At 45.1% G+C, this 10,874-nt stretch overlaps 1 protein-coding gene across 1 annotated transcript; it reads right to left on the bottom strand.

The window, feature by feature from the left end:
• Positions 1-1,702: 1,702 nt before the first annotated feature.
• On the bottom strand, positions 1,703-10,184 carry LOC100494099 (interleukin-17D). Its single transcript, XM_002932858.3, has 3 exons — positions 10,030-10,184; positions 3,422-3,666; positions 1,703-2,633 (listed from the first exon to the last, which is right to left on the bottom strand). Exons 2-3 carry the CDS (start codon positions 3,664-3,666, stop codon positions 2,408-2,410), a joined length of 471 nt encoding a protein of 156 aa, XP_002932904.2. The 5' UTR covers positions 10,030-10,184; the 3' UTR covers positions 1,703-2,407.
• Between the last annotated feature and the right edge of the window lie 690 nt (positions 10,185-10,874).

The raw sequence follows: 10,874 nt of genomic DNA, 5'->3' as shown, positions 1-10,874 counted from the left end.
ACATGGACACAAGCAATTTTGCACCCCGTAGGGCTCCGGGACTTTTACCTGTGGGAATCTTACTTAAACCTGGCTTGAAATTGGCCAGATATTGATCGGGCAGGTTAAAAGATTCAGTCGGATTGGGGGCCGCATCGGCTCATTGATGTGGTCCCTGAACCGAGTGTGCCCTTAACAGTTGTTATAATTTGATCGTTTGGCCCTGGGGACCTAATTAGCCTAAATTCCCCCAACATTGCCCACCCGTAGGTGGGGATATCGGGAAAAGATCCGCTCACTTGGCAACCTCGCCCGGCAAGAGTTACGTGTATGGCCACCTTAACTGTTAATGCTGCTTCCAATTGGCTGGAATATGGTGCCACCCAGTCACATCTGAGACATATATAAACACAGCAGCGTAACTTGGTTGCTCCTCCTGCAGGTGCGACCAGTCTCTCTAACCCCCTCCTGCGCCACACCTTCCGGCACCAATCGCGCCACTATATTTAAAGGTTCTGGAACCCCCTGTTGCCCAGTCCCCCACGCAACAACAGGATCTGCTGTATACATAGTTACTCCACTGTATAAACATAATATTGACTCATTAGCCCTGCACTGCACTTTAATGGGATTCCAACTGAAGAAACACCCACACATTAACTTTCTGTTGCCACATAAGCTCCATTAATTGTTTCTCAAGAAGGTACCAACGTCAGGAACGTCTCATGAAACAGGCCCGCCTGCTAGTAATAGGTTTGATTAGAAATTTTCGTTAAAGAGAGAAACTTGTGCTTAGTATGATGATTAAGCTGGCACAATATACCTCTGTAGGGAGTTAGACCTATTATGGAGAGAGCCAATTATGGTGCTTTTTTCTGGCCACAGCCCAAAGGTGTCACCACACTGCATGGCCTACTAGGCCACACACCCCTCTTGGCATCTTGTTAGGCCTTTGGAACATATGACTTTTTGTCATACCTATGTGCTCAGGCAGAAGACAGTGCTCAAAATTCTTAATCTTAACATCTGCCCAAGTTTCTGTTTGCTTATTGTGGTATTTCTCAGCAGGAACAAACACATTTAGCAAATGCAAATGCAGTTGTGTAAGGGACCAAGGCCCCTCAGTAAAAATATATATTTTGGGCCCCCAAACCTGAAATGCATACACTCACTCACAGGTAACCCAGCAAAGTCCCTTCTCCACAGTCATGGGACCTGCCCCCTCCTATAGTTACACCACTGGCCAAATGTATTGGTTGTTATAGGTAGCTGCTGCAGAGATTAAATGTTTGGAACTTGATACTTGATTATATTGGGTAAATTTTATTTTTAAGTGCATTGTTACCAGGTATTCAAAATGACCCTTAGGGTGAGGCTCATATACAAAGCTGTGTGGCTGCTGATCATGTGGTCAGTGTTTGTGCTCCATTGGCAGCAATAAGGCTGTGCCCTTTACTGGCTTAGACCACACAGAATAAATATAGTGTAGATATAATATGCACAAGTCCCATGTTGTTCTGCAGACCATAAAGCTTTTCCTGGCCTGCCAGTCTAGGGGCCCCCAATAAATGGTCCAAAATGGGCCCAGCAGTTGATAAGACCAGATCTGGGACAAGTGTGCCTCCATGCTCTCCTTCTGCTTCTCCATTACCACTGGGGAGCAAGGCTCAAATAGGCAATACAGTGCATAGCCAGTGGTGGGGCAATAAAAGATAAAAAATAATCAAATTCACAATGAGTCATTTATAAATTTAAGCAAAGATATATATATATATATATTACAAAGCATACAAAAATATATCAACTTGACCAAAAATGTAAAAGTTCTCAATAGTGCCTACAAATGATTTTACATATAATAAACATCTTTATGGGAGGTACAGTTCCCCTGTGTATGCTGAAGTGGAACACTCAGGGACAATTTATTTTACATTAAAAAAAGAAACCTCCACACTATTTATGTACAAGTATGTAGCGCTACAGACTGGCCTTTTAGCTATACAAATTGTATGAAGATATGGGTTTAACCAGTTCCATTGTGAGCAGCCAGCATTGGTGCAGCGTGATGAGAGTTATTGCTCTCGTTTTCATTTCAGGCCATCATTATAACAATATTGGGAATTTTTAGGCCACACCCAAAACCACAACTATTATACCCAGCCATGGCCTTTCTCAAGCTCCACCTATTTCTCAGCAAGTCCCACCCTTTCTTGAGTCCGTCCTATTGGGGTGTTATATGCATAAACAGTGTTTTAGGTACAGAAATGCTTAAGATTTTATTAATCAGCACAGTAGCTTTTCTGCTTAGATCAAACTATTTCCTTAGAGGCTGTCTAAAAGAGAAGCTCCGGAGCAGATCTGGACTGGGATTCAAAACAGACCCTGGCATTTCAATTACACTGAGGCCCAAACAGCCCCCCCATCCATCTCAGTGAAACCGACAGATGCACAGTTGGGCTATCCGTATGAACCGAAGCTTGTAGACAAAGCGCCCTTTCTTACACTTGGGGGTCTTGTGCAAGACGGGCACCTCTTTATCGAATGGCACGCTGACCACTGTGGTTTGCCCCTTGTTGTGAGATGAAATGCAGCCTTTGCATAGGCAGTAGGCCTCCAATATCTGTTTTGGGTAGCGGTTTACATTTTCGTTGATTCTGAAAAAGAAAGTAATTTTGTTTAAAAAAAAAGGCAAAAATATATTGTTTTATTATTGTATTGTGTATTTATGTGTTCTGCAGGATTATACAGAAATAGGGTTCGACATTTTACCTGCCTGGCTGTTAAAAATGATGCTCTCCCTAAAATTGCTTCCCCCATTAGAGATGTGGGTTAATTAGAAGTCACTGAGGGGTTCTGTGCCCATATAAAGGCACAAGGCTGCAGGCTGAGTTATACAGGGAACTCTGAGTATCACTCATGTATTATAAGGGATAATGTACCCCCTACTGTAAATGATAAGGATATTAGCAGTCACTGAGGGGTTCTGTGCCCATATAAAGGCACAAGGCTGCAGGCTGAGTTATACAGGGAACTCTGAGTATCACTCATGTATTATAAGGGATAATGTACCCCCTACTGTAAATGATAAGGATATTAGCAGTCACTGAGGGGTTCTGTGCCCATATAAAGGCACAAGGCTGCAGGCTGAGTTATACAGGGAACTCTGAGTATCACTCATGTATTATAAGGGATAATGTACCCCCTACTGTAAATGATAAGGATATTAGCAGTCACTGAGGGGTTCTGTGCCCATATAAAGGCACAAGGCTGCAGGCTGAGTTATACAGGGAACTCTGAGTATCACTCATGTATTATAAGGGATAATGTACCCCCTACTGTAAATGATGAGGTTTTGTGACCAAAGAACAGTTATATTAATTCTGCCTTGTTTAGTCTGCTGTATATACTTATTTTAGTTAGTACCAGAGCTTCCCCAGCATACCTGTACGACCATGGTGAGATGCTTCGTTCTTGGATGAGAGTTGAGCTGTGGTTCACACTTTTGGGGCATGTCCTTAACTCCTGGTCTGGGCTGATATCAGGCTTGAAGAGCAGTATTTGAGCATCGGGTGCATGGCGGAAGAGTTTGTTCTTCAGATACTCTTCACTGGGGTCTTTGCATTTAATTTGGTTTCCTTGGCAGGAGGCCCAGCACAGGGCCAAAAGGAGAGAGAGAAGCAGCTTCATCTATACAAAGACAGCAGGTTTATGGTTTATGAATGTGCAACAATTTATTTCCATACTGTATCACATATGATAACACTGAAACATCATATAACAGAGGAACATCTGCCTTCTGAGCTGGGGCTATCTGCTCAATCCTTGTCCGCTAAAACCTTGGTTGAAACATCCTGTTGGTCTAATTACCATAGTGCAACAACTGTGGGGCCATTAAGAACACCAGAGGGGCTGCTGTAAGATGCCATAGACAGTCACTATTTATTGGGCTGGGGGGGCTGTTTGGGCTTCTGGGTACTTGGAATGCCAGGACCCAGGCCCAGACTGGCAATCTGTGGGTTCAGGCAAATGCCAGAGGGGCTGCTGTAAGATGCCATAGACAGTCACTATTTATTGGGCTGGGGGGGCTGTTTGGGCTTCTGGGTACTTGGAATGCCAGGACCCAGGCCCAGACTGGCAATCTGTGGGTTCAGGCAAATGCCAGAGGGGCTGCTGTAAGGTGCCATAGACAGTCACTATTTATTGGGCTGGGGGGGCTGTTTGGGCCTCTGGGTACTTGGAATGCCAGGACCCAGGCCCAGACTGGCAATCTGTGGGTTCAGGCAAATGCCAGAGGGGCTGCTGTAAGATGCCATAGACACTCACTATTTATTGGGCTGGGGGGGCTGTTTGGGCCTCTGGGTACTTGGAATGCCAGGACCCAGGCCCAGACTGGCAATCTGTGGGTTCAGGCAAATGCCAGAGGGGCTGCTGTAAGGTGCCATAGACACTCACTATTTATTGGGCTGGGGGGGCTGTTTGGGCCTCTGGGTACTTGGAATGCCAGGACCCAGGCCCAGACTGGCAATCTGTGGGTTCAGGCAAATGCCAGAGGGGCTGCTGTAAGATGCCATAGACAGTCACTATTTATTGGGGGGGGGGGGGGGTGCTGTTTTAAACTATTTTGCACTATTTTGAATCCCATTCCAGACCTTCTGCTAATTTTACTTCTTTAAGGTTATGGAGGCCACTAACCCCTGCCCTATGCACATATAGCATGCATATCATATTCTGCAACGTTTCACCATCCCTGGTTCAGAGATGAGGCAAGAGTTTAGGAGAGCATGAATTTATTCTGCTGTTCCTGTCTAACAAGATTGGTGAGCGGCCTCGGAAAGGCACGGTGCCACCTACGAACCTGCTGAGTAGCGCACATATACAAGAACTAGGAGCAGCGTTTATGTGAGACTCATTCCCCTATATATCCCATATCATTCCCTTTGCTGCTTGGCACCCCAGTAACTGCAAAACTGAACTACCGATCTCAACAAATATAACAGCTTTCATTATTAGGTTTTATTCCTAATAAATGTGCAGGGTACAATTTGGCCTAATTTATTTAAACGGAAAAGCCAGCCTCTTATAAAAAAAATTTAGATATATATTAGATAACGGAATTGAAGTGAATCTTTGCTTGAATGTTATTTTCAGTTGCAGGTTAGCACTTTTCACCTGTTTCTTATGGGTGCAATTGAGCGGCACCATATGAAGGATTTATGCTGCTAGTAACACTGTTTGTGTCTAAATGAACCTGCCTTAAGGTGGCCATATATGGGCAGCTTACAATCTAAGGTCCCTATCCCATTCCCATCAGCCCCTGCCCCAGTGGAGCTTACAATCTAAGGTCCCTATCACATTCCCATCAGTCCCTGCCCCAGTGAGCTTACAATCTAAGGTCCCTATCCCATTCCCATCAGTCCCTGCCCCAGTGGAGCTTACAATCTAAGGTCCCTATCACATTCCCATCAGTCCCTGCCCCAGTGAGCTTACAATCTAATGTCCCTATCACATTCCCATTAGCCCCTGCCCCCGTGGAGCTTACAATCTAAGGTCCCTATCACATTCCCATCAGTCCCTGCCCCAGTGAGCTTACAATCTAAGGTCCCTATCCCATTCCCATCAGTCCCTGCCCCAGTGAGCTTACAATCTAAGGTCCCTATCACATTCCCATCAGTCCCTGCCCCAGTGAGCTTACAATCTAAGGTCCCTATCACATTCCCATCAGTCCCTGCCCCAGTGGAGCTTACAATCTAAGGTCCCTATCCCATTCCCATCAGTCCCTGCCACAGTGAGCTTACAATCTAAGGTCCCTATCACATTCCCATCAGTCCCTGCCCCAGTGGAGTTTACAGCCTAAGAACCCTATCACTTTCCCTATAGGTGTTTTTATCAAGAGTCAATGAACCGGCCTTAAGGTGGCCATATATGGGCAGATACCAGCTGGCAATTCGGGCCCTTCATACCCATGCAGTCCTTGGTTCGACAGCACTCATGCCTGCCATTTTAATTAGATTGTCTGGCCCAAGGGCCAAATGATTGGATTAGCCCAATATCACCCACCCTTAGATGGGCATATTGGGAGAAGATCTGCTTATTTGGCGACCTTGCGGATCACAACGTGTATGGCCACCTTTAATGTATTTGAAGTGTGGGAGGAAACCAATACAGACACGGGCAGAAAATACAAATGTTTTTTGCAGACAGAACCCTGGCTGGGATCCAGCCTGAGGCAGCTGTAGTTTTATAGCCATCCGATGACAAACAGCACCTAACCCATATCCCATGCTATAAAAGTTTATCTGGAATGTCAAATATCTTATCTTTAGGCAAAAATATCTCCAAAGAGGAACCACATCAATTTCAGCTGAACTTCCCCTTATATTAAAGAAAAGAGCAGGGAATAAATGTGAAATGCTGCAGGCAAGCGCCTACCAGAATAGACAGTTTCTGCAAAAAGGGAGGCTTTAGAAGTGTAATTATACAGACTTGTTCTGAGACAGGTTCTTTTTCTCTATGTGACCTGTTCTACTGTGAGCATAAATGTTGAGTTTAGGTTGTAACATCTTAGTAATCAATTCTAGGAAATACTTCTAAAGAAAACAATTTACTACAGTTACACAACAGACTAAATTACATAAGTCATATAAATGTCACATTTCAAGGCTGTGGGCAGAGCAAAGGTATGTATGCAGATTCCTTGGTATATTAACTTAACTAATTAGGAACTGTGGCTGTGGGATAGCAGGTATAGTAGGGAGAGATGGTGCCTATAGTAGCAGTGGGGGGATAATAGCCTCTGGGAAGGGACTGGGGCTGTGGGATAGCAGGTATAGTAGGGAGAGATGGTGCCTATAGTAGCAGTGGGATAATAGCCTCTGGGAAGGGACTGGGGCTGTGGGATAGCAGGTATAGTAGGGAGAGATGGTGCCTATAGTAGCAGTGGGGGGATAATAGCCTCTGGGAAGGGACTGGGGCTGTGGGATAGCAGGTATAGTAGGGAGAGATGGTGCCTATAGTAGCAGTGGGGGGATAATAGCCTCTGGGAAGGGACTGGGGCTGTGGGATAGCAGGTATAGTAGGGAGAGATGGTGCCTATAGTAGCAGTGGGATAATAGCCTCTGGGAAGGGACTGGGGCTGTGGGATAGCAGGTATAGTAGGGAGAGATGGTGCCTATAGTAGCAGTGGCCAGTGGGGGGATAATAGCCTCTGGGAAGGGACTGGGGCTGTGGGATAGCAGGTATAGTAGGGAGAGATGGTGCCTATAGTAGCAGTGGGGGGATAATAGCCTCTGGGAAGGGACTGGGGCTGTGGGATAGCAGGTATAGTAGGGAGAGATGGTGCCTATAGTAGCAGTGGGGGGATAATAGCCTCTGGGAAGGGACTGGGGCTGCAGCATAGCAGGGCTAGTAAGGTGGGCCATTGCAGCAATCTTTCCCTACTAAACTCACTTTTCCATTCAACAACTGCTTTTGAAGCCCCCAACTATGTAGAGACCCCAAAGCAGCAGTCCATGTTTGGACTCCTGGAAGTAGGGACAGCTGTGGATGACAGTTTTGATGCAACCTGTGTTAATTTCATTTTAAGCAGGTCAAAAAAATAAAATTGGTATATTGCAGATAACAACCTAGTTGTTTATGCGAAGGGCCACTTTAGCTGTCTGGGGGGGCTAAATGTTCTGCATTGCTCAGGGCTCCTCTTCTCTCTCTGACTTCTGCCCGGGTACTGATGAGCCAAAGTATGGCAGCAAGCTAGGAGAACCTGCAGATTTCCACTCATTTCACACTGGTTACTACCTGGGTATTAGAATTCAACCTTGCTCCTTGGAACTGACATTATTCCACAAAAAAACTCACATTTCTACATAAAAGTGGCAGTTGTGTTACAGTAAAATATATACTCTAGAGACAAAATAGGCATTTTCCCCAAGTCTCATCATAACTGCTACTCCTGCCTCTATTCTTGGTTGTCCGGCTTACTAGTACAAGTCCAACTTGAAGGAACAACCTTTGTGTAGGTCCCCCCTTAGCCCATAACAAGGTTACAGATATGGAAAAACACTGATGGCCACTTAGCAGTCTAGAAAAGCTGATAAGGCTTCCCATGAACTCTTATCCTCACCTACGAAGAGTAAAAAACACTCTTTACTTGTTACTTGTTTACTTCAATTTTCTATTTGATTCCTTACCCCCCTTAAACAGCAGCTCAGTTGGGTTTAAATGGGCTGCAGATGGTGAGACTCCAAGAGAACTATCCCTGAGTTAAACAGTAGCTTGGGGTAATAACAATCACATGAGGCGTGGGTGAAGAGTGTGTTTACTGGGGTAGGGTTATAGAATTTATGAGAAAGCGAAACATAAACATTACCGTAAAAGTGTCAGGCTGGAGTATAACTTCCCTTTCAGGTCTGGACTGAGACCCAAAACACACCCTGGCATCTCCAGTACACAGAGGTCCAAGCGGCCCCCCCCACCAGCCCAATAAATAATGAATGTCTATGGCAATCATCTGAGCAGCCCTCACTCTAGCCCAGTGATCCCCAACCAGTGGCTCAAGGGCAACATGTTGCTCCCCAACCCCTTGGGTGTTGCTCTTGGTGCCCCCAAACCAGGGAGTTATTTTTGAATTCCTGACTTGGGGGCAAGTTTTGGTTGAATAAAAACAAGATTTCCTACCAAATAAAGCCCCTGTAAGCTGATAGTGTGCATAGAGGCTGCCTAATAGCCAATCACAGCCCTTATTTGGCTCCTCCATGAACTTTTATGATGCTTGTGTTGCTCCCCAAGTCTTTTTACATTTGACTGCGGCTCACAAAAGGTTGGGGACCCCTGCTCTAGCCCAATATCTCCCCTTATAATAATCTTTATTACTGGTGCCATGCAGGGCTGAGGTCTCTGCAGTGCCATTTAAGTCACTATGTGTCCCTGCCAACATTTCCCTCTATATAGGGACACTTATAGGAAATGTACTATATTAAAATCACTGAAGTCGTATATCATTTATACAAAGCTTCTCTATACATTAGTGGGGGTTGTATATTGTGGGGGGCTTTCGGTACAGTCCTGCACAATGCTTTTAGATATTTCTGCACAGCCTTGCACAATGCATTTCCCAATCCTGTACCAACCTTCAAGAGGTATTGCTGAAACCAATACAGCACGTGTATTATTATGGATAAAACACTATTCGTATATACACAAGAGCTGGCCATTCCTTACAATAAATATTACAGACTCAGGAGACTGCAAGCAAATAAATAAATACACAAATAAATATATAATGGCATTAATGATTAAGCACTAGGGCACAGGAGGAAGGAGCTCTCAGCCCAAAGTCTAAAGTGGAAGAGGAGAAGTTTACACTCGACACAGTACATTTAACATGAATGTAACTATTTATAGAAAATTGTTGAAATTTCTGAGATTTGCAGAGAGTTCAAACAGCCTGGGGGCTTCCATGTTACTTAGAAAAAGAACAGTTTCTTTAGTATTATTCCCTGTTAATAACAAGTAGAATTATTTCTAGTTGGGTTGGTTAAAAAAATCCTGGTTTAGTGGTAGCCATAGAACTGCCCTTTAGAAATATAGTATAGGAAGGGACAGTGAAGCCTTTAGATATATATGTGTTGACATATAATATTGCTTTAGCCCAGGGATCCCCAACCTTTTTTACCCATGAGCCAATTGTAAAAAAAAAGTTGGGGAGCAACACAAACATGAAAAATGTTCATGAGGGTGCCAAATAAGGGCTGTCATTGGCTATTTGGTAGCCCCTATGTGGACTGGCAGCCTATAGATGGCTCTGTTTGGCAGTTTTTGTGCAACCAAAACTTGCCTTCAATCCAGGAATGCAAAAATGAGAACCTGTTTGAGGCCACTGGGTGCAACATCCAAGGGGTTGGGGAGCAACATGTTGCTACTGAGCCACTGGTTGGGGATCACTGCTTTAGCCAATTAAGAACCCCTAGTAATGTTAGAAAGACTATTACAAAGCAGCCAAATAGAGACAAAGCAAAGAGCTAAAAGTCAATGAATATAAATAAAGGAGAATCCCACCTGTGCCGCCAGTTGCCGCTTTGCCTGTAGTCCGTGACACGCTTACACACGCGCTGTTAAAGGGACGACACCAGTGTCTGAGGAGGCTGGAGCTGCATTTCCCTTATAACCTACCTCTCTGTGACATCAGCTCTCGACTAAACTTTCCCGTTGTGTTGTTCTTGTAACCTGATCCTGTACGAGGCAATGGGGTTTATTGGAGTCTGGGTGGCTGCCAGAAGGGAACTTACAAAAGGCACACCCTGCATTGCTCACACCTGCTTTGTACTTTGCTCCCTGCTGTGGGGCTCACAGCGAGTCGGTTGGGAGCAGGTGCAAGGAGACACCTTGGGCTTCTATAGAGGGTCATGGCGTTAGGGTGTAAACACGGCGGCCTTAGCACGCGCAGCTGGGGTGTGGCGCGTTCTGCTACAGTGCAACCCTTGTCCTACTGGTATAAGTTATTATGGCAAATGCAGCCATAATTGGGCTTGCATCAGAGATAGGTCACTGCGGCATTGTGTGCTTCTGATGCAATTATCCTAGGCTGACAATGATGTCCAGCAATGCCCAACAGGGGTCATACAAGGAGAGTCGCCAGTTACCAGCTGGCATTGTTATATCGCCCAAGAGGTTAGCTGTATTAAAAGGGGTATAGATTCATGGGAGGAGGGTGTTATTCTTCCCCTTTACAGAGCACTGTCCAGAGAAGGGCAACTAAGCTGGTAAAGGGTATGGAAAGTCTCAGTTATGGGGAAAGACTGGCCAAGTTGGGTCTGTTTACACTGGAGAAGAGGCGCTTAAGAGGTGACATGATAACTATGTATAAATATATAAGGGAATACAGGGTTATGGGAGCTCTTAGT

This window comes from Xenopus tropicalis, chromosome 10, assembly GCF_000004195.4.
Source record: "Xenopus tropicalis strain Nigerian chromosome 10, UCB_Xtro_10.0, whole genome shotgun sequence".
Taxonomy (NCBI): domain Eukaryota; kingdom Metazoa; phylum Chordata; class Amphibia; order Anura; family Pipidae; genus Xenopus; species Xenopus tropicalis.
This window is presented reverse-complemented; position numbering and strand designations above follow the sequence as displayed.

Bases quoted from the DNA above. Each gene is read 5' to 3' on its own strand.
- LOC100494099 (XM_002932858.3), bottom strand. From the start codon at position 3,666: ATGAAGCTGCTTCTCTCTCTCCTTTTGGCCCTGTGCTGGGCCTCCTGC. The intron at 2,634-3,421 runs GTATGCTGGGGA...TTTCTTTTTCAG, and splicing joins ATCTCACCATGGTCGTACAG to AATCAACGAAAATGTAAACC.